The sequence below is a fragment of the Pisolithus orientalis genome, assembly GCF_024613125.1.
Source record: "Pisolithus orientalis strain OTSU chromosome Unknown F5J12scaffold_128, whole genome shotgun sequence".
Lineage (NCBI taxonomy): Eukaryota > Fungi > Basidiomycota > Agaricomycetes > Boletales > Pisolithaceae > Pisolithus > Pisolithus orientalis.
This window is the reverse complement of record NW_026260909.1, coordinates 38,803-62,749: the sequence shown is the minus strand read 5'-3', so window position 1 is coordinate 62,749 and position 23,947 is coordinate 38,803. Positions and strand designations below refer to the sequence as shown.

General features: G+C 46.5%; 2 protein-coding genes and 2 non-coding genes across 4 annotated transcripts; 1 reads left to right on the top strand and 3 right to left on the bottom strand.

Moving 5' to 3' along the window:
* Positions 1 to 306: 306 nt before the first annotated feature.
* Positions 307 to 3,902, bottom strand: F5J12DRAFT_787596 (uncharacterized protein; the record flags this gene model as incomplete). Its single annotated transcript, XM_051743671.1, has 20 exons — positions 307 to 371; positions 681 to 824; positions 862 to 952; positions 1,041 to 1,061; positions 1,207 to 1,329; positions 1,370 to 1,416; positions 1,614 to 1,686; positions 1,718 to 1,948; positions 2,007 to 2,031; positions 2,323 to 2,444; positions 2,501 to 2,627; positions 2,674 to 2,677; positions 2,700 to 2,793; positions 2,842 to 2,988; positions 3,096 to 3,123; positions 3,146 to 3,261; positions 3,319 to 3,426; positions 3,572 to 3,666; positions 3,731 to 3,748; positions 3,824 to 3,902. The coding sequence occupies 20 exons, from the start codon at positions 3,900 to 3,902 to the stop codon at positions 307 to 309; spliced, it is 1,758 nt and encodes a 585-aa protein (XP_051594200.1).
* A 7,993-nt stretch (positions 3,903 to 11,895) lies between these two features.
* On the bottom strand, positions 11,896 to 12,111 carry F5J12DRAFT_692729 (uncharacterized protein; the record flags this gene model as incomplete). The annotated part of the gene is made up of 1 exon (XM_051740401.1): positions 11,896 to 12,111. A coding segment is annotated over one exon (216 nt), but the record flags the coding sequence as incomplete, so codon positions are not given.
* A 9,236-nt stretch (positions 12,112 to 21,347) lies between these two features.
* F5J12DRAFT_t215 lies at positions 21,348 to 21,420 on the bottom strand. The gene has a single exon. It is a non-coding gene; the product is annotated as a tRNA-Phe (tRNA).
* Positions 21,421 to 22,117: 697 nt separating this feature from the next.
* On the top strand, positions 22,118 to 22,190 carry F5J12DRAFT_t216. Its single transcript has one exon. It is a non-coding gene; the product is annotated as a tRNA-Phe (tRNA).
* Positions 22,191 to 23,947: the final 1,757 nt, after the last annotated feature.

Genomic DNA, 23,947 nt, shown 5'->3' with positions numbered 1-23,947 from the left:
TGACCAGCTGTGGCATGGAAAAAGTACCCCTGCAGTGGTCAGACTGTGCATGTCTGAGTTCTCCATGAATCCCCTCACCTCTGGGCTGAAGTCATCCTTGGAAAAGTGAGGTGACATCTGATGGGTAGAAACTGAATGGTATATGCTTTCCTTCTCCACTCTGCTGCCCAACACAGATGGACATCTGTGAGACATTGATACACAAACCTTTGGATCCTGTGGTGGCCATTCACAAGCAGGGATAAGTACATTTATTCATGTTCAACCACACTTTCAAAATTCTATCTCACTGACCTGCAGCACATCTCAATTTGTGTACATTGTGGAGCTGGCAGTCATGGGGAATGAGGTAGGTGCATTGTGGATGGTCCCTGGATATAGTATGCAGGGAGGGTGAAATGGATGAGATGGAAAATGCTGGAGTGGGGAGAGAGGGAGATGCATGTGACTGAGAAGACTGGTTACTCACATTACCAGGTTTCCAGCAAACTGGAGAGTGGGAAGATGACAGGGTGTCCTTTGGGCACACCATACAAAGTGCAGAAAGTTGGTCAGGTACAGAAGGCAAGCAAGGTAAGGACAGTTACCTAGGAGATCTCAGTGAGCATGACTGAGTTCATAACAACCTAGGTGAATAAAGTCGACACCCAGAACACAGATCACTGCCTTCAAGTTCACACCATCAGTCTCCAAAACCCACTCCATCTTCATCTTGATGCTCCCCTCATCATCTGGGATGGTGAAGAAGGATTCAACAAATGTGGAGTTTTTGGGAGTGGTGGAGGTAGGGTCAGGATAACTGCTCCAACTCCCTGCCACTGAGCCTGAACATGTTGATCCTTTGGCATGTGATGAACACACCATGCATCCTATCCTCTCTGTATGTAAGCTGGATGAGGTCACCCAATGAATTGCACACTGTACCATCATAGTGGATGTCATTAGACATCCCCTGTTTCCACCATTTTGACAGTGATGTCAATGAGACCTTCTCAACTAGCTGTGGCATGGAAGAAGGCCTCCTGCCAAATGGTACACACTTTCCTCCTACACTCTGCCACCTGACACAGACAGACATTGGTGAAACATTGATATTATAGGGTTTCCAGGATTTCCAGTGAACCTGAGAGCTGGAAGATGATGGGGCAATAAACATACATAATTGTTAGAGACAGTGCACTCACACTCACTGAAAACAATGCCCACCTGAATGCTAATCTCTGGTCCATCAGATCCTTCCCAAAATTTGTAGTACCCAGCCTTGGGAATGAGCTGCATTATCTTTTTCTTTTTGCCTTTCAGATGTGTGAAGCCGATGAATATGCCTCTCTTTGGGTAAAAGTCAGTATGTATAATGAGTCAAACCTACAGAATTGCCCAGGAGACCACAGTGAGTGTGATTGAGTTCATAATGATCTGGGCAACAATGCAAACTGAGGCAGCAGGAGCAATGTGAAGGCAGGCAGTCATCATTGGATCTGGAGGATGGAACCTGATATGTCACATTTGCTTGGGCAGGCAGACTGGGAGTGGCATGGAGCAAGCACAACAGTAGGCAGGGAAGTGAGCAAGGTACAGTAGACTTGCACAGACATGATAATTGCACCACTCACAAACCAATACAATGCTATAGAAATGTATGCTAGGCAAATGGCTAGTCCTTATCCATGAGACCAGTGGCTCCAGCTTCAAGACATGTTGCATCCACACCACCTACCAGGTCAATAACTCCAGTTTCATGAAGAGGGTTAACTGTCAACTCCACCAAATCAGGCCTTGAGTATTCTAACATGACTGCCAGCATCTCTATCTCATAGGCAGGCAATGGATCTTTGTCCACTGGTGTTTCAAGTGGTAAACTCAGCACAGAGAGCTTGTATGACTTATCAGAATGGCTCAGGACCCAAAGGCCATGTTGGAGCCACTTGCTGTCAACATTTCCTGGCAGCTGTAGACAGTAAGTGATGAGGTGGGGTAGGTGGATTCAGCACAATTGTAAGACTCACCTGCAGAAGTGTGAACATAGTAGCACTGGTGCAAACACCCATCAATCAGGACTGGATGGTATCTGGCAACCAGCAAAGGCACTGTGAACAGAACTCTGCTAGTGATGTGAGATCAGGCTGACAAGACCTCATAATGGCAATGGGGGGATGGCAACCCTCTGACCATGAGGTGAGAGGTAACAGATACATCACTAAGATGGTGGGGTCAGGGAACTCAATACATTCCTCCACAATGATATGGGGAAGCATGTGGTGCCTACATCTGAGGAGGTGTTGAGGATCCACTCATAGCACCTTGCAGACATTGTCATGCCACCTGGCAATGAACTCCATAAACTCCATGAACTGAAGCATGATTGTGGCTTCAAAGAGGGTCTTTCCAAAGCCATAGTTAACCAATTTGTGGGCAACATCTGTGCTGCACCACTGGCAACCTGTCTAATGAATTGAATGAGGATGGGCAGCATCTTCAGGGAGCTGGATATGGCACTTACCTCACTATCTACACTACTCATCAGTGTGACAAGGAGGAGGTCACCCCACTTGAGGCTGGTGCAATTTTGTAAGGCATCTGATGAGTAGAGTGGCATGTCTTCATACTTGCCAGATGGTGGGATGCCACTATTTGTGGTAAGCTAAATGACCACATCTCCATGTTGGAACTGACCTATCTGTGAATGATGCAAGTCATACCAAACAGCAGCACATTGTTGTACAGCATTGCCACAACATTGATGAGGGTGCATGACTGGAGGCAGGTGAGTTCCACCTCTGCCTCTCCCAGAGCCTTGTGAGCTTTGTTAGCACCCAGTGACATGTACAACCAATGACTCACCATGTGCCAATTGAAACCAAATGCTGTCAGCAGCTCTTGAAAGTGCTGCATGAGGAGGGGCAGATAGCATGTGCACACAATGTCTTTTCCCCTCTTGAGATGAGGGCAGTCTGGCCCATCAAAAATGAAGTATGGGTGGAGTGGCATCTGAGAGATGGAAGAAAGGCAATGGAAAGTCATTTGTATTTCATGTGATCATCCTGTGCTGGCTTGGCACCATGAAAACACATTAAGCAATGAATGCATCCACACACTAGTGGGGTTTGTGAGGGACAAAAGGGACTATATGAAGCAGGCCACTAACCTGGCATTAAAGCCCACAGTGAGCAACTGGGTGCCTGCTCCATCACCCCACATGCCAAAGTTCTCAGTAGCAAGCTTGCCAAGTGCACATTGCCTCACCACAGGAGCAAGATCTAGCTAATTACAGTTAACATGGCCAGGCCAACAAACAGCAGAGAAAAAAATGTGACTCACTGGCCACAGTTCAAGTGCCTGCATGGGTTTGGAATGTGATGAAAGACTTGTTGGGAGGTAAAGGGGTGCAACAATGTAGAATACCAGTTGACATAGGGAAGCACTCAGCTGACAAATAGGTCAGTGTAGTCTACTTGCCAGTTTAACATCATGGTGGATGGCATCAGGAGAATAGGCACACTTAATGCACAAGATCTGTGTTTCAAAATTTATGAGTGGAAGGGAAGGGGCAGAAGTTGACAATGCGACTCACCAAATGATCAGTACATGCAAGGACAGTCTTGAAGCCAAGTTGAACCTTCTGATCCTGAAAATCTTGAAGGGGGCCAACAATCAGCTCGAGGATGGCTGTGTAGACATGACATCTGGTGCCAAACTGCCCAGTGAAGGGAATGGCCAATGGGCTGCTCACCAGACCCATCCAATGGAACTGAATCAACCTTCAAGCAATAGTGATCTGTCAACTAGGTGAAACCTTGGGATAGGCTTGCTGACATGTACTTACCAACAGCAGTGATTGAAGAGCATTGAGTGCTGAGTGTCAAAGATGGAGGGTGAAGGCAGGCAAGGGCTCCTGCTGCCATGCACCCCACTAACCTGCCCTAAGCAATTATGTTAGTTAGTGCCCAGGCCCAATAGAGCCTCAAGGCTGCAGACTGGTTCAAGCTGCAAAGTGCTGGAAAAGCCAATTGTAAAGTCCTATAAAGTGACTTTGTGATGGAAAATGAGTACACACATTTGCATCCAGGCTGTCTCTGTTTTCAGTTTTGAACCAGTGAAATTAGCAAACCAGTTGATGGGATGCATTGAAGCTCATGAAGCCTGGATCCCATGTACTCACGATGGCCCAGTAGGAATTACAGTATTATGGTGGCAGGGTCCTGGGTGAGGTGTTTTGTAAGTATGTGTTTAGGCAATTTGCACCACCATGCAGGTACATGCATAACTGATGAATGCATATTGTATATGCACTGTGTGTGAACTAGTGGTCTACTTTCCTGCTATTTCTTCCAGCTGGATGGCCCCATCTATACTGTGGCAAGTTGATGGTCACCATAAAAACAGACTTGGAGTTGTAGGGTCTGCTGCAATGCTCTCATGAAAATATCATAAATGGAGGTTTGAGCACTGAGCAGTGGAAAATATCATAAACAGAGGTCTGAGTGCTGAGCAGTGGAATCAACATGTGAGACATGACATCACTGGTGCCAAGTCAATCAATGATGCCCATGCAACCCTGCAAGTCCAACACCAGGCAGGAATGATGACTAATGAACATTGGACTGCTGGACACTGAGTAGTGCTGAACACTGAGTGCTGAGTGATCACAATCTCCACACAGGAATTTGAGTGCTTCAAGCCACTGGGTCATCATATCTTGATAAGTACAGTAGGCAGTACACATACTGTACTAATATTATACTATGCTATGAACCATGACTGTGGTCTGCCAAGGCTAGGGGGGTCTAAGCAACATTGATGTCAAGGTTGTGCAACCCTCTGCTTGGCTCCTGTTCAGAATGTAATTCCATTTTCCACTAACTGCTAACTGCCAAATGTTTTGCTTCTGTGTCCTGACACCATCCTGCATGATTGACAATGCTGGTGCCATCATGAGCAGTCAGACACTCCAAACAGCCATCCCTGCTGTCGAAGGTGGCCACTGTGGCTGGGTGGCTGACTCAAAATTTGCAGTTCACACACACCCCACCTGTGAATTTTCTGGAATAAATGTACATGTAACTACAAGATAGGTGAAACAGATAAGGGAGAAAAGAAACTTGAGACTGGTTCTTGATTATTTCTTGAAAGGACTGGGTTTGTCCAGGTACTGGTCATGATACTCCTGGACAAGTTCTGAGGTGTTATCCAGCTCTGTTGCTAGTACCCAAGTAGTTTCTTTGTCAGTTCCCTCATAACTGGTCCACTGGACAGGTACTGCAACCAACATTCTCTGTTCCAGTGAACCTTTGAATTGAGTATTTCTGCTACCTCAAATTCTAAGTCACCATCAACATCTACTGGTGGGGGTGGAGGTTGAGTCTGGTTGGTGTGGTATTTGGGATGCCAGTTCAAGTTGGGATATGTGGAAGACTGGGTGTACAGCATACATGGAGTCTGGTAAGTGCAGGGTAAATGAGTGAGAGCCAGCCTGGGCTATTATGGGATAGGGCCCAAGGTTCTTCTCACTCAGCTTCTTGGAGGGCCAGGTCAACAAGAAGTACTTGGCTTTTACATAGACATTATTGCCCACTTTGAAGTCTGGGGCTGGCATGTGCTTAGCATCCACCAGCCCCTGGTAACATTTCCAGGCAAAGAGCCATTTATTCACAAAGGTATTGGTGCAGAGAGTCTAAGTCAACTGCATAATCATGAGCCTGGTTGGATGTGAGGTTGCACTCAGGGAAGACTGAGATATTAGGGGGGTAACCTTATTAGTGAAGAAGGGTGATAACCCAGTCATAGCACTGGGTGCATTGTTGTAAGCAAGCTAATGGTAGTAACTCAGCCCAGTTATCTGTTGATAGTTACAGTAGACCTGGAGATATTGTTCAAGGGTCTGACTGGTGCACTCTGTCTTGACCATCCCCCTCTGGGTGATACCTGGAGGTGAAATGTGTCACATGTCTAGAGCCTTCCAAGAGACTGGAAGAAGTGGGATATGAACTCTTGATCCCCAGTCTGAAGTTACATGGGCTGGTACACCATGCTTGGAGAATATGTGCATGAGGAAGAGCTTGGTGAGCTCAGGGGTTGTGTGATGGTGTCATGAGTAGGTATGAAGATGGCTTGCTTTGAAAAGCCAGTCAACCATGACAAGGGTGGTAGTAAAGCTGGTGAGGCTGGGAGTTGCTCTATGAAATCCATTGAGATGGAATTCCATGGCTTCTTTGGCACAGGGAGTTGCTTGAGTAGGCTGTAAGGCCAGTGGCAGGGTACCTTGGCCCAAGGCACAGGTTAGTGCAGGACCAAACATAGTCCTTGGCAAATGTCCTTAGGCCACACCAAGTGTATTCACACTGGATGAGTCCAAGGTTCTATTTTGGCTGAAGTGGCCAGACAAGGGATGATCATGCTTGAACCTCAAGACATGAAGATGAAGGTCATTAGAGTCTGGTACATAGATTCTTCCATCTAGGCAGAGGAAGCCAGTGTCATCAACTGACCACAGGAATCTGATGTATCTGAGGACTGGACTTGGGTGACCAGGTCTGAGGGTAAAGCTGAGAGGATATCATTGTGAAGTTTCTCCACATCCATCAGTGCAAACAGCATGCAGGACCAGGTACTCAAGTTGACCTGGGCATAGTCACTATCCCCCTCTTTGGGGTAGATGTCCCATTGTTCTAGTTAGGGCATCAGGCTTAGCACCAAGTTTACCAGGTCTGAACCAGATAACCATATTGAACTGTGATAGACACTCAGACCAGTGTGCCTGGCACTGGGTCAGTACCATTGAAGTGGAGAAGTACTCCAGGTTCTTATGATTGGTGACAATGTCAACCAGTATAGCAGATCCTTCCAGGTAATGCTGCCATGTCCAGAATGCCTTGAAGATTGTGAGTAATTCCTTATCATGGGTGTCATAGTTTAACTCCAGGGCTGTTAAGGTGTGAGAGTAGAATGCAACCAGCCAGATTTAGCCATCACCACCAGTGATGGACAAAATACCAACTATGGCATAGTCAGATGCATCAGTCTTGACAGTAATAGGAGCATCTAGGGAAAAGTAAGTGAGAGACTGGGGCAGTGGTGAAGGCCTGCTTTAGTTTGTTGAAAGACTGGTGGCACTCCTCAGAGAAGTTCCAGGGAGCACCTTTGTGTGTCAACTGGGTTAGAGGTACCACTATGTCCAAGTAGTTAAAAATGAACTGGCAATAAAGATTGGCAAAGCCCAGGATGGACTGGATGTCTTTTACCTTCTGGGGCTCAGGCCAGTCACAGATGGCTTTGACTTTTTCTGAGGATATGGTAAGGCTGGTCAGGGACAAGTGGTAGCCCAGATATTCTGCAGAGTCTGAGTGGAACTTGCACTTCTCCAGTTTAGCATATAGGCCATGCAACCAGAGCTGGCAAAGAACTTTCCAGACATACTGCTTGTGTGAAGACTCATCTCTGGAGTAGATCAGGATGTCATTGAGGTAGACAACAATGCAGACATCTAGCATATCTGCAAAGATTGAGTTGTTGAAAAACTGTTGGAAGGCAGCCAGGGCATTGGTAAGACTGAAAGGCATCACCAACCACTCATATGATCCATAGTGCATTCTGAAGGCTGTTTTCCACTCATCACCAGGTGCAATCTGGATGAGGTGGTATGCATGCCTTAGGTTGACTTTAGTGTATATTTTGGTGTGGCTAGGAGAGTCAAGGAGATCAGATATTAGTGGTAAGGGATACCAGTCCTTCTTGGTGAGTTTGTTAAGGCCCCAGAAGTCAACACATAACTGGAGTGAACTGTCCTTCTTCTTTATGAAGAGGACTGGTGCAGCATAGGGGGAAGAAGTGGGCTGGATGAAACTGGTAGTCAGGTTTTTGTCAATGTACATCCAGAGAGCTTGCAGCTTGACCAGGGATAGTGAGTAGATAGTTCCAATGGGTGGTGTAGTACTCTCTTCCAGTTCAATCTTAAGGTCATACTCCTGGTGTGGGGGGAGAGTAGATGCCTTGGCTTTGCTAAAGATGTCAGTGAAGTCATGGTAGTTCTTTAGTAGGCCCACCAAGTCCAGTGGAGGGCCAGTAGAGGCAGACTGGGCCAGGACCAGGACCAGTGGGTGTAGATGAAGCTGGAATTGGGTGGATCCCTCTAGCTTGCAAGCATGTACATATGCAGCTGCATTGATCAGGGTGATAGGGGGAGCCTTCAGGGGGGTGTGAACCAGTGAGTTGACAGATGGTACAGATGGTGCAGGGCCAGGGCTGGGTTGGTCAGGTAGACCAGGATTGGGAAGACCAGTGTGGCAGGGGTTGTCGATGGGGTTGGCATTCCTCCTGTAGATGTCCAGAATGTTAGACTGCTCAGTACCCAATCAATTGGTGGATTGTAGCAGGTGAGCCAGTCATTTCCAAGGACTATCTTACATTCAGAACCCAATGGGGCTAAAAACAGGGTTACTGGGGTGACATTACTGGTCACAAATTGAACCAAGAGATCTACTGCTCAGGTGATAACAAAACTTGATGACCCATCAAAGAGCTGGAGTTGGATAGGGGACACAGAGTAAGGGGTAAATGAGTGTTGATTAACAAATTCATTATCTATAAAACTATGTGTGGAACTGGAGTCCACTAGAGTACAGAACTGGGGCAAACTGTGACTGACAATAGAAACAATGGGGAGTTAATGATTGGGATTGGAAAGAGCAGATGTGTTGAGATGAGCCTCTGTGAGTGCACAGCCAGAGTCAATGCAGCTCTCAGTCTGTGCAGAGTCCTGAGGGCTGCTACCTATTTTTTTGGCTCAGGGGCAGAGCCTGAGGTGAGGCCAGTGGTTGCCTCAGAGGTGGCTGCAGTGTGGAGCTGTAGCCTTCCCAGGCTTTCTTGGGTTGTGGGGTCCAGGTGGTTGAAGTTCCATGACAAACTCTTTCCATGAGTCCATCCAGTAGGGCCAGTCCTCTGGTCTTCAATCCCAAGTAGGTCTGGTTCAAACCACTCAAGAGCCATCCCTTTCAGGAATGACTGTGTGAAAGTGACCTTGGCTTGATCACTTCAAAAGGCCTGGGGCCAGTCCCAGAAGTTAAGTTTCACATTGGATAAGAAAAGTATGAAGCTCCTTTGGGTCTGTCCCATTGAGGGTGTCTGGTTCATGCAATTTGGTTCTGGAGGATGATTCAGAGCTGGTATGAGCATTGTGTGCAAGAAGCTCAATGGCTTTAGCAAGGTTGTCAAGCATGGTTACACCAGGCTTGACATCATCTTCTGGGAGGGGATCTTCCTTGTCATTATCTGGGTCATCTGTTCATATTAGGTGCCTGTGCACCTCAGGACTGCATTTCTCCTCTGTGTTATTTCTATCTAACCTACAGACATGTAGTGGACACTTAGCTTCGCTCTAAGTGTCCTTGGTTTGCATTTGTTTATTGTTTACATTTGTTTATCATTTTTGTGCACTTACTGTTGTGTGCCCAGTGAAATTTTCTTCAGTCTCTTACACTGGGCACAAGGTATGTCTCATGTAGTATTCCCTTGAATATTAGTCTCTTACACTGGGCACAAGTGGCCTCAGTCTGTGGTTATCTTAACATCATCTCCCAGCCCATCATCACCAGGGTCATCACCACCAGGATTGAAGTCATCTGGTTCATCTGGGTCCAGTTCATCATCCAGATCATTAGTGGGTGTGGGAGGTCAATTAGAAGTGGGAGTGGTAGACTTGTGGGCTGAGAAGCCCCTGAAGTTATTGACTTCACCAGGCAACCTTCTGGCTGTCCCTAAGGACACCAGGGCAGCAGCACAGCACAAGCCAACAGCTGAGGCAGATTCTGGATTGGTGGTAGCATGTAGCTGTGCTGCTTGAGTTCTAGTCTGGGTAGGCATGCCAAAGATGTGTTGTTGGGGTTTGGATAGAACAGTAATGACCCACACAAGTGGGAGTCTGAAATACTGTTAAGTTTGTCACCAGTCCAAGGCCAGTCTGGAGTCTGGTCAGGGGTCAGAGGGGAAGATGAGGGTACTAGAGGTTTGGACTATTGTACTTAGCAACTGATGTAGCAGTGCTATTCCCTTGCATGGGCTGCAGTCCAGTTGAGAGGCAGAAGACAGAGGAGACTGGGTTTGATGAGACTAGATTGATTTAAGACTGAGGCTACACAGATGTTCCTACAGCTTAAATACTAAAGGTAAAGTAAGTGTAACATAGCACTGGTACAGTGGTGATTGGTAAACAGATTGGTAAGTAAGATGTTACAAAGAATATTATCAAGCAAAGGTATGAACAAAGGATTTACTGGGAACCAGGGCAGGACTGGTGGCTGAGCTGGGTATTACAGTGGTCTGGTACCAACTGAGCAGACAACTTGATTGGGCACTGCCTTTCAGTGCCTCATGAGCTAACATGTTTCTAGGTTGAAGGGTTAAGGCTGGGACCAGGGCAAGGGTTGGGTGAGACTGGTTGAGACTTCAGTAGAGCTGGTCTAGGGTGGTCTAGACATGGTCATGATACAGGGTCTACAAACCTCAGTTCAGCATGGAGGTGTTCTCTAGGGTGGGTGGGAACAAGGACCATTTGACTGGTGTTGGGGTCATGAAGTTCAACAGACTGCTCATCATTCAGGAAGTCATGTGTAACTGAACTTAAGTGGCAAAAGAATGGGCAGCTGAGCAGTAGGTCAAAAGGGACATTCTTGACAACTTGTATCTGTAGGAAGACCTCTAACAGTCTGATCATGAGCTTGGCATCTTCCATAATCCCCAAGGTACATGTGTGCAACTTGTTTGCTGCTTCAAGTACTGTCATGCAGTCTGGCAGCAGCAGAGTACTGATAGCCTGCCACAGCTCCTTCCTAAGAGCTATCACCTGGCAGCCATTGTTGAAGATGCACTCAACATTCAGTTTATCTTCCATGACCCCATCCACTGCCCTTAGCAGCATTGACTCAGCCCTGACCATCTTCCCCTCTTCCTCTATTACCATGTACTGCTTATATGCGAGCGATTCTGATGGCTCAGAACTGAGTGCAATGGTTTTTGATGGTGGTGGCAGGAACTTGCTTTGCTGTGGCCAGCTCCTTCACCTGCTTACAGAGCTCCAGGCTCAGTGCTAGCAAGTTGCAGTAGGACACTTTGAGCTTTGTGTCAAACATACCATTCAGAATCCTTTTGATTGCAGTGGGATTGTTGAAACTGCTAGTAAACCTATACTGGGGTTCTTTACCATTTGACATGGTGGATTTTTCCATCATAACTCTAAGGGTAGCAGATGGAGCAGTAGGTATTTTGCTCAAGGAGCTTGCTCACTTGGGTATGTTGACTCTGTTGAAGTGGACAGACTTCTTGCCTTTGATGTTTGATTTCACCTGCTCTAGCTGAGCATATGCACAGGCATAGGCAGTGCAGTCATCCTTGTCCTTGATCTGTGTATTCCTATATCATCATCAAGCAGGTAGAGGACAATCCTGATGCAAGATTGAGGGGATCCATTGACTGTTCAAAGAACATAGAAGAGGTCATGTGGGGAGGGGAATTGCAGGTGAAGGGCAAGGTTGACATCCCTGCAGAAGACACCTCTCCATAGGTGTTGATCAAGGCAAGGACTGCCTCTTGCATCGAGTGCCACATGTTGATTTTCTGTTTAAAGTTCCTTCCTGGTGTTCCCCAAGGTACATCCTTTCCATCTGGGAGGAAGACCTGGTTTCCCACCAGTTTACACTTTCCAACTTTAATGTATTTGTGGACATAGGGGCAGTCTGGGGTCAGGTGCCCATCCTTGCTGCAGAACAAGCAGTCCAGTCAGCAACAAGGCTCATAGAGCAAGCAAGCAGGCTCACAAGGATGTGCTTCATTAATCATAGGGGCTTGACAGTGGAATACTGCAGGATGTTGAAAGGCCATGGGCAATGCTAGTGCCATTCCACTACTCAGAAGGAAGGTGGCTTCCTCATAGACCTCCTTGAATGCCCAAGGCTTGTCCATGTAGTGTTGAGGATGAAGGAGTGACAACCACTGTAGGAGGATGTTCCTAAAGTCCATATGGAAACCCTGTAAAAATTTGGTGTCCCTTTCTCTCTCAGAAAGGTGATTCCTCCTCCCTAAGAATGTTGCAATGTGCTGGAATTCTCTGAAGTACTCTCCCAGCTTCCCTCATGTATTCATTGGCCACGATGCATACCTTTGGATGATCTTGTCCAATTCCAACATGGTGCATCAATGACTGTCATAATCCATGCTGGGATAGTAAGTTTTGAGTTCTTCTATGAACCCTTCCCAATCTCCTTTTGTCACTGCATTCAAGGTCACCCAGAGCTCTTTGTCAGTATGACTCAGGTAGCAGAGGGTTCAACAGATTTTATCTTGGTTGGCATAGTAGCCCACATCTTCATATAGTTGCTTGATGTCCTCCAGGAAATATAGGAGGTCACATGGTTCCCCCAAGAAGGATGGTGCTTTGGCTGTGTTACAGAGGGGCATCTCCTTCCTTCCCAAGGACATCTGTGGTCTGAGTGGCATGTTGGTAGTATATGTGGTAGTTCCTGACTGGGGGAGGGGGTGCAGTACAAGGTGTGGGAAATGGGACAATGGATTCTCTAGTGATGGTAAGGGATGTGCAACCTTGGGTGAGAGTGGGCATGACGATGACTGAAGCAAGGCAAGCAAGGAGAGTGAGGACTGTGGTGCCTTTATTGTGACAAGTGGCTCATCAGGTCCTAGCAGCTCACCTGAGGTGGTTTGCATCAGGAGAGGGTCTTGGGGTTGCACAGGCAGGGCAACACTGTTGTCCAGTTTAAGTGCTCCTGGGAAATACAGCATTTCAACAAGTGTAGATAAGGGTGGAACAGGTGTATTTTGTGGCACAAAGAGGAACAGGACTAGTCTGTTTTGTTCATCAGAGCCTGATGACTGGGGGAATGAGATGGAAAGTTTGCTTAGTGGTTTGACAAGAACATTGAGATCCAGGATAGAGAAGGGGAGGGAGTTAAAGCTCTAGAGCCAGAACTAAGGTTCCCTCATGATGGGCTCCAAAAGATGTGGGGAGCAGGATCTCTCCCAGCTAAAATACTAATAGGCTGTAGGCAAGTTGATGAGTCTGCCTAGGGTTGTCCTGAGGGAACCTAGACCAGCACAAGAGCAAGAGGAGGTGAGTAGGAGAGGGTTGAGGGGTAAGAGTCATCAAAATTGTCACAAGATGTCTTTTAGATGTCATGTTATGCAGAGATTTTTCCAATCAAATTCCAAGTGGGCTAAAAAGGCTCCTTCTCCTGTACAGTACCTGCTAGCTAAATAGTGTAGCAGAAACAGAAGGGTTTACAGGGTAGGTACATGGAATGAAAAGGAAAGACACAAAAGGCTTAGCTGGCCACAAGTATCAAAATTTTCAAACTCAGCTGAAGTTTGGACTCAGCCTACCACTCTTGCAGGGGTCTGATGGGTTCAACCTCTAAGAGGGGGATACTGTTATAACCATGTCTTGACCCCAGCCAGACTTGGCCTTGGCCTCACCAAACACCTACCTCCAGTTGGTCTACTGTGGTCAGCACTGCTTTGCAGTGCATTTCATTTCAGTTGAGCTCAACCCAGCTTCATCCCCAGTCTGCCCTTGTCTCTGCCCCAGTCTCTGGTCACCTTAGTCATGTCTTACTAGTACTGTTCTTACAAATTGTCTTAGCAATCCTTGCAAGACTGGCATTACCAGTCTCTGTACTATAGTTTGTCTCTAGTAGATAAACCTGTAGTTACTCAGCCTGTATCTCTCCAGTCTGAAATCAACTAAGTCTCATCTGAAATCCCTGTCTTGGCCTCAGACTCAGACTGCAACCAATGCAAGGGAATAGTGCTGCACCATCAGTGGCTAAGTCCAACCAGCCCACCCTCTGTAACTCTGCCTCAACTCTGGTCCTGACCCATCAGCCTCACACACCTGCTTCAATCTCTGGTCCAGCCTTGAACCCAGACATCCCAGACTTGACACATATGGGCAATGCAGAGTCACACACAGAGCCATAGTGCTCTTGTTATATTCTCATTTTTCCTTTCACAATACAATGCTTATGAATATTCAACATTAGGAAGTTCAATGAGCCTGAACTCAAACAGTCAACTAAGTATGAAAGATAGCTGTCAATTTGGAAGATAACACTCAACCACAAAAAACGTCTTGGGAGTTACACTTTTTCCTATGTACCTGTAGATCACAGTAGAACATGTTTGAATCAAAACTGAAAAGATCATCTTGAATGCACAGCTGTCCAGGCTAAGCTTCTCTTCCAGTACCACTACCCTTAGGTCTGTATCTCATTGTGCTTGTTCCAGTTCTGCATACCACTCCTGTAGTGACCCTTCACATCATGTAGTACAGTGGCTCAAAAAAGTGTCCCAATGTTGGGTGACTTTGGAAGGATTTGCAATTTATGAGAGAGCCAGTAGGAATCAGTTCAAACTCCTGCAGGACCAAAAATAGCACAAAGTGTTGCCTTGACAACAAGGGCTAGTTCATATAATTTGGTTGCTATGGCACTGAGATACAACCAATTTAAAATGACATGCCATTGGGACACTTTTGAGCATGATGTTGTCAGTCATTATTTGGTAAATAACATAAGAATTTGGACAACTTCTGAGGGATGTTTTGCTTCAACCTTGCCTGATTATGTAATCTACATAATCCTGAGCCATAAAAAAGGCTTGGGTCCCACTCAGTTGACCCTACTTCACCATGAAATGCATTTTTGCCTCTTCTAGAGCAAACACCATCTTCTTTGTGAACCTGGCCTTGCTGCTGATCAAACCTCCTATAAAACTGGTCTGGGGAGTTGTACTGTGGCCAGGGTCATCAAAGAGCCCCAGCTAGACAAGGAAAACATCAAACTAGGACATCCTCACCAGCTTTCTTCTACTAGCAGAAGGAGAATAGTCTCTAGTGTGACCTCTGGAAGAGCTGAAAATGCCATCCAGGCCACACATATAATAAGTGCTCCCCTTTCCTTTCCTGTCACATCCAAAACTGTTTTCAGTGTGCTCAATTCTGCATCCCTGATGGCTGTAGTCAAGCAGGAACATTATCCTTTCCTACCATTTTCAACACAAATTTCCTTCCTATCTGACCCAAAGCTATTGATCTTGGGTCCAAGTGACCAGATGACCCTATTCCAGTCCTCCAAGGTCAAGATTTGGTGCTTAAGAGCAAAGGCAGGTCCCTGTTGGCTATGCTTGCCAGATGAGAGTGGCCCCTTTCAGGGATGCAGAATTGAGCACACTGAAAACAGTTTTGGATGTGACAGGAGAGGAAAGGAGAGCACTTATTATATGTGTGGCCTGGATGGCATTTTCAGCTCTTCCAGAGGTCACACTAGAGACTAGAGCCCAATACCTTCAATGGTACTGACCCCAAGAAGCTTCATGCCTTCTTCATTCAGTGCAAGTTAAACTTCCAAGACCAGCCTTGGGCTTTCAGGACTGACCATGCCAAAGTCATCTTCATGCAATCCTACCTTAAAGGCATGGCCTTAGAATGGTTTGAGCTAGACTTGCTCAGTGTTGAGGATCCTGATGACTGGCCTCTCTGGATGGACTCCTGGAGGGAGTTCAACCTAGAGTTACAAACCACCCTTGGCCCTCATGAGCCAGTTGCTGACACCAAGAGTCAGCTTGACCATTTACATATGAAAGATAACCAGCACATCAACAAGTACATACAGTGGCTCACAAAATTGTCCCAATGTTTGCATGTTGTTCATTAATCATGATATAGAAAGTGAACTATCATAATTGAGTCCAAGGTGTTGGTGGAAGGATCAAAGCAGCTGGTCATGTCTCTCTGATGAGCCATATTACATAATATTTGGATAGAAACTGATGACAGAATACCCAAATGAAAATGAGAGCTCATTGGGACAATTTTGTAACTTTGTCATATACATGGGTTGGAGTCCTCAGGAACACATATAAAACATGGTGAGGTGCTCACCAATGCTTACATAATGTATCACATGGTCTACTGAATGATTCATCAACAAACAAACAATGCCAAATGGTGATTTTGCACCACTAAGCCTCTTTGCTGTAACACAAGTCAAGAAATCACCATTCTGGCTCATCATGGACATTCTCTCAGGGCAACCTCAGCAAATGCTGCTGTACACTATAGTATAATAAATAGAATATGCTATCAGCACCATTGATCTCTTCAGAAACCTGGCAGTCATCTCCTGTGCTGTTTCCCACCAATGCCCCATGCAGTCCTGGAACTAATCAGTACTGTGAGAGCTGAGAATGATGTGGAGGTCCAATTTTGCATTCATCCTATCATAAACAAACCAATTGTCCATTAACTAGTGCATTTCTGTGAAGGGGAAACTGGTATGGAGGTCAGGGTGAAGCTAAACCCTCCCTCACTCCAGGTACCATGGGAGGGATATGCTACTGAGCTACCAGGTTGCACTTTCCTGGCCTTCTATCTGGCACTGGATATTTCCTTTAGTCATATATGATCAAATTACTCCTTCCCAGTGATCCCCAGTTCAGCTCAGAGTACAGTCTGGCCAACCCTCCCATGATACTGGGAGTGCCCAGCAGGGTTGTGCTTCACCTGAGCCTTCAGGCAGGCTTTTCTTCAGCAGTGATGTAGTAATTAGTGGGTGATTGGTTTGTTTATGATAGGATGAATGCAAGATTGGACCTCCACATCATTCTCAGCTCTCACAGTACTGATTAGTTCCAGGACTGCATGGGGCATTGGTGGGAAACAGCACAGGAGATGACTGCCAGGTTTCTGAAGAGATCAATGGTGCTGATAGCATATTCTATTTATTATACTATAGTGTACAGCAGCATTTGCTGAGGTTGCCCTGAGAGAATGTCCATGATGAGCCAGAATGGTGATTTCTTGACTTGTGTTACAGCAAAGAGGCTTAGTGGTGCAAAATCACCATTTGGCATTGTTTGTTTGTTGATGAATCATTCAGTAGACCATGTGATACATTATGTAAGCATTGGTGAGCACCTCACCATGTTTTATATGTGTTCCTGAGGACTCCAACCCATGTATATGACAAAGTTACAAAATTGTCCCAATGAGCTCTCATTTTCATTTGGGTATTCTGTCATCAGTTTCTATCCAAATATTATGTAATATGGCTCATCAGAGAGACATGACCAGCTGCTTTGATCCTTCCACCAACACCTTGGACTCAATTATGATAGTTCACTTTCTATATCATGATTAATGAACAACATGCAAACATTGGGACAATTTTGTGAGCCACTGTAGCTTGTGCTGCATGCATTTTCCATCTTAGTTCATGATCAAGTATGACACCTAGAAATTTGTGAGTTGGTGATGGGGCAATTTGAGTGCCTCTTATTATCAGTGGAGGTCTCAGCTTGGTTCTATTGAGCATGAAATCCATTAGTGCAAACTTGCTTGTTTCAAATCTTGAGTTGTGTTTGCTGGACCAGTTGTATCCTCTGTCTTCCCTTTCCATCATGTCCAGTAATGTGGCATGGGTTTCATCAAACATTTTGCCAATGGCAATGAGTGCCATGTTGTCAATGAAAGTGAGCATCAGTTCTTTTTTACCCTTGGCTGTGTCTACTAAGTCAGAGCTGTATATGATGTATAGTATCATTGATAGAGGGTCACCTTGACCAATGCTGTTCTTGATGGTGAACCATTCAGATTCATAGTTGTCAAACTGAAGTTTTGTCTTCCTGCCTGTTAGTAGTCACTCAGTGTAATGTACTATCTTGAGGGGGAGGCATCTTTTTCTCATGTTGTGTAGCAATCAGTCTGTGACCACATTTGGGAGGGCTCCTTCGATGTCTAAGAATAGCATGGACACTACTTGTTTCTGGCACCATGCATGTCATATCATGGTTTCAAGTAGTAGTAGTGAGTCTTCAGTTGATTGGCCTGGTCTACCACCAACATGAGTGGTCAGGAGGAGCTGGTGCTCTTCTAATATGAACAAGGTATGTTCAGCTACTATGGCCAATAGTAGCTTTGCTGTGGTGTTTAGTAACACTATTGGTCTGTAGGCTTTTGGTGTCATGTAGTCTGGTTTGCCTAGTTTGCAGAGGATTACCATCATAGATTCTCTCCAGGGTTCATAGTGTTCACATTAGGTGCCTGTGCACCTCAGAGTTCGCATTTCGTACTTTGTTATGTTTGCTATTAACCCTACAACTAGCATTGGACACTTGGCTTTGCTCTAAGTGTCCTTGGTTTGTTTCTGTTTATTGTTTATCTTTGTTTATCATTTTTGCGTACTTACTACTGTGTGCCCAGTGGAGTTTTCCTTCAGTCTCTTACACTAGGCACCAGGTATGTTGTCTGTAGTATTTTACTCAATTTTAAGTCTCTTACACTGGGCACCAGTGGCCTGAAGCTGTGGTTATATGAACAGGTTATGAGCCCCATGCTCTAGGACTTTCCCAACACACCATTCACCACATCATCCACCTCTGCACAAAATTTCGACTGCCTCAGACCACATTCTCACCCTTTATCGAATTTTCTTCACCCTCTCACCCTCCAGACTCACCCCATCCACCTCCCAATTGCTCCCTTCACCCTATATTTGCTACCATGACTGAAGAACACTCCCACTCATCACTCTCAGTCACAAAACTCACCGCTTCCAACTACACCACCTGGAAAGGTGAAATGAAGGCCTTCCTGTGCACTAAAGGCCTCTGGACCATTGTTAATGGCACAGAAAAGCGCCCAGATGAGTCCAAAACCGAAGCTTGCTCTAAATGGGACCTCAGAGCTGACAGAGCAGCTGGAGAGCTTTATTTGGCACTTTCTAGCAAACAGAGGACCCATGTGGAGGCTGTTCAGGATGATCCTGTCCAAATCTGGTCAACCCTTGCCTCTATTCACCTCCAACAGTGCCCTGGTGCTCGATTCAATGCCTGGGACGACTTCTTCTCCATCAGAAAGCAACCAGATGAGTCCCTGAGCTCTCTGATTGCTAGGATTGAAGACTCTATGTCTAAAATCCAGGAATTGTGCCCCAAAGACACCTCTGGTGCTTATACCATCAAGGACTTGGATGATGAGCTAGTCTGTATGGCTATGGTTCATTCCTTGGGCGAAGAATACTCCCATTTTGCGTCCTCCTTACTCCTCTTCCAATCCCTGGACAAAGAAAAACTGAAAGAAGTGTTCCTGGCTGAGGAATTGCAGCAAAAATGGTGCCCTGACACCCCTACATCAGAGACCACACTATTCAGCTCTTTGAGCAATTGCAGGTGCTCCACCTCATCCCCATGCTCATTTTGTGAATTTCTAGGACACTGTGTCCATAAATGCCACAACCTGGCAAAAGCAAAGTCCTTCTTGTTGAGATAACCACAGACTGAGGCCACTTGTGCCCAGTGTAAGAGACTAGTATTCAAGGGAATACTACATAAGACATACCTTGTGCCCAGTGTAAGAGACTGAAGAAAACTTCACTGGGCACACAACAGTAAGTGCACAAAAATGATAAACAAAGGTAAACAATAAACAAATGCAAACCAAGGACACTTAGAGCGAAGCTAAGTGTCCACTACATGTCTGTAGGGTTAGATAGAAATAACACAGAGGAGAAATGCAGTCCTGAGGTGCACAGGCACCTAATATGAACACTTCTACCTCTCCCAAAAGTGCCAGCGCAACAAAAAGCCTCCCAACACCACAAACCAGGCCTCCAGCCCATCCCAGTCGACCCAAGCTACAAGCAGCTTGCCTTCTACCTCCTTGCTGAAGGAGAGTGCCTCACAAGCAGTGGAATTTGCAGGAAATGCAAGTCTTCATTCCTCTCACCCCTCCACGCTTCTCTGCCCTCTCCAGCTTGATGCTGACACTTCTTGGATCGCAGACACAGGTGCCACTGCTCATATGACACCTCATCACCATTGGCTGCAAAATTACAGCCAAAAATGCATTCCTGTGAAGTTAGCAGACAATAAAATTGTCTATTCAGCTGGAGTTGGGTCAGTAGTCATCCATCCTGTAGTGGGGGGTCAGAAGTGTCGTCCTGTTGAGTTTACAAATGTCCTGCATGTCCCTGACCTGTGCAATAGTCTACTATCTATTTTATATCTCTGTCGCAATAAGGGCTTCACTATGAGCATCAATTCTTCGCAGATCGCATTTAGGCAGCAGCCTCGCCATACCCTCTTCGTTGCATGAATTTCGGAGCAAAACTCGGCCTTCCGGGAGGGGGAGACCATGCCCATCACTCAATATGCCTCTGCAGCGACCACTCTGCCACTGGATCTTGATCTCTGGCACAGAAGGCTCACTCACCATCATCTGGCAGGCATTAAATCACTGTTAAACCGAAATCTGGCCACTGGGATGGTCAGTGTGTTAAGATAACCACAAACTGAGGCCACTGGTGCCCAGTGTAAGAGACTGAAGAAAATTTCACTGGGCACAGAGCAGTAAGTGCGCAAAAATGATAAACAACTGTAAATAATAAATAAAAGCAAACCAAGGACACTTAGAGCGAAGCTAAGTGTCCACTACATGTCTGTAGGGTTAGACAGAGATAAAATAAAGGGAAAAGGCGGTCTGAGGTGCTCAGGCACCTAATATGAACACATTGAGTCGAAATCTACCCCTGATCCCAACTGTGAACCATGCCTGGCTGGCAAGATGCATGCCAATCCTTTCCCCAGCTCCTCCAATTGTGCCTCCAGACCCCTAGAACTTGTCCACACTGATGTACACTCTGTAGGGCATCCCTCCTTCTCTGGATTCAAATACTGTCACAGTGGTGCCTCTGCACCTCTGTTCGCATTTTCATTTATTCTACTGTTATATGCTACACTAATATGGTCTAACTTTGCATTCCTACACTATACAGTGTTGTGATATGTTGTGACTGTTTATTTTCCCTTGTTTACCATTTTTGCGCACTTAGCAGTTGTATGTGCCCAGTGTATTTTCTCTTCAGTCTCTGACACTGGGCACAAGGTAATGTCACTACTTAGCTGTTGAATTCAGTCTCTGACACTGGGCACAAGGCCTTAAGGCTGGGTAAATTTATCAGGTTATGAGCCCCGCGCTCTAGGACTTTCTGGACACGTCATACGACACGTCATCAGTCTCTGCGCGAAATTTCGACCCGCTACACCCACTCCCTCGGCCTCTACCGCATTTTCCTCGCACCCAAACTTCGAGACTCACCCCATCCATTCCCTGCTCTCCCTGTCTGCTCGAAACTCGCCCTAATGGCCGAAGAACACCCCCACCCATCGACCACTGTGTCAAAACTCACCTCCACCAACTATAACACCTGGAAGGGCGAGATGAAAGCTTTCCTTCACACCAAGGGCCTCTGGACCATTGTCAGTGGCACTGACCAAATGTGTTGCAATAAATGCGACCAGACAGGGGATTGAACCCTGGGCCTCCCAGGTTTCGACCGGGTGCTCTAACCACTGAGCTATTTGGTCAAGGTATCTAGGCTTACCTGGTGTGGTTTATGTTCATATTAGGTGCCTGTGCACCTCAGGACTGCATTTCTCCTCTGTGTTATTTCTATCCAACCCTACAGACATGTAGTGGACACTTAGCTTCGCTCTAAGTGTCCTTGGTTTGCATTTGTTTATTGTTTACCTTTGTTTATCATTTTTGCGCACTTACTGTTGTGTGCCCAGTGAAATTTTCTTCAGTCTCTTACACTGGGCACAAGGTATGTCTTATGTAGTATTCCCTTGAATACAGTCTCTTACACTGGGCACAAGTGGCCTCAGTTTGTGGTTATCTCAACAGGTTATGAGCCCCGGGCGCTTGTGGGAATGTCCTGATAAGTCCTTTCTGCTTAAGGCAATGGATTCCCACAGCTGGGATTTCCCCATTAAGACCTACTTGTGCCTCAGTAAGACCTTTACCGGAGGCAACAATGTGTAAGCCCTACCAGTTAAGGCGGAATGGCCCCTGAGCCATCTGAGACCTTTGCAGGAGGCAGCATGTGTAAGACCTACCACTTAAGGCAGTTGCCACTTTAGGCAGGGATTTCCCACGCTTGCGCCTTGTTGCTGTGCACTGGATTAGGGGAGGCTGTTGCAAGTGTAGTACTCCAGCACTCAGCAATGCTAGTCCCTACTAGCACTTGGTGGTTAAACCACACCAAGTAAGCCTAGATACCTTGACCAAATAGCTCAGTGGTTAGAGCACCCGGTCGAAACCTGGGAGGTCCAGGGTTCAATCCCCTGTCTGGTCGCATTTGTTGCAACAGTTTAACCACCAAGTGCTAGTAGGGACTAGTGTTGCTGAGTGCTGGAGTACTACACCTGCAACAAAATGGGACCTCAGAGCTGACAAGGCAGCTGGAGAACTCTATCTGGCGCTTTCTAGTGAACAAAGGACCCATGTAGACGCTGTACAGGATGATCCTGTACAAATCTGGTCCACCCTAGCTTCCACCCACCTTCAACAACGTCCTGGAGCTCGTTTTAATGCTTGGGACGACTTCTTTTCGATCAGGAAGCAGCCAGATGAGTCCCTGAGCTCCCTCATCACTAGAATCGAAGATTCTATGTCCAGGATCCAAGAACTTCGCCCTAGGGACAGCTCTAATCCCTATTCCATCAAGGATCTGGATAATGAGCTTGTGTGTATGGCTATGGTGCGCTCTCTGGGTGAGGAATATGCCCATTTTGCATCATCACTACTGCTCTTCCACTCCCTGGACAAGGATAAGCTAAAGGAAGCTTGTCTGGCCGAAGAATTGCAGAGGAAGCGGCGCCCTGATGCAGGGGGATCAGACCACGCATTATTCACCTACTCTGCAAATTGCAAGTGCCCAAATTCATCCCCTTGCTCGTTCTGTGATTATCAAGGGCACTGCATCCATAAGTGCGAAAGGATGGAAAGATCTAAGGCTTTCTACTGCTCTAGGAAGAATAAGAAGGACAAGAAACCTGCCAACACCGCAAATCAAGCATCCTCACCTTCTGCTTCTTCCCAGGCAACTGGGACAGCGCCAACAACTCCCTCACTGAACCAGAGCACATCCCAAGTGGTAGAATTCGCTGGAAATGCAAGTCTTCGCTTCCCTGACCCCTCCTCCCTTCTGTGCCCTCTACAACTCGATGCTGACATCCATTGGATCGCAGACTCGGGCGCCACTGCTCATATGATGCCCCATCGCCATTGGCTGCGAAATTACAGCCCAAAATGCGTTCCTATCAAGCTAGCAGACAATAAAATCGTCTATTCAACTGGGATTGGGTCTGTGCTATTTGAGCCTGTGGTGGGAGGTCAAAGGCACCGTGCTGTCGAGTTTAGCAATGTTCTGCATGTCCCTGCTCTTCGCAATAATCTATTATCTGTTTTATTTCTCTGCCACACCAGGGGCTTCACTGTGAGCATCAACTCTTCGCAGATGGCCTTTAGGCTGCGCACTCGACACCCTCTCTTCATTGCACGAATTTCGGACAACAACTCTGCACTCCTGGAGGGTGACACTGTTCCCCTCACTGAGTATGCCTCAGCAGCAACTACCCTACCTCTGGACCTTGACTTATGGCACAGGAGACTTGCCCACCACCATCTAGCTGGTGTTAAATCGCTCCTACAGCGAAAACTGGTGACTGGAATGGCCATAGACTCAAAGTCTACACCTGACCCTGTCTGTGAACCTTGCCTGGCTGGCAAGATGCATGCCAATCCCTTCCCTACCTCGTCCTGGCGCGCTTCACGGCCTCTAGAACTTGTCCACAGCGATGTACACCATGTGGGCCACCAAACCTTCTCTGGCTACAAGTATTGGGTCACTTTCATCGATGATTTCTCTCGATTTCGCTTTGTTTTGCCTCTAAAAGCGAAGTCTGATGTCTTTGAGGCCTTCAAGACCTTCAAAGCCTTTGCTGAGAACCAGACAGAGCGAAAAATCAAGATTTTGCGCGATGACAAAGGAGGGGAGTACATGAGCAAGGCATTCGATGATTTTACCACCCAGTGCAGTATCCTGCGCCA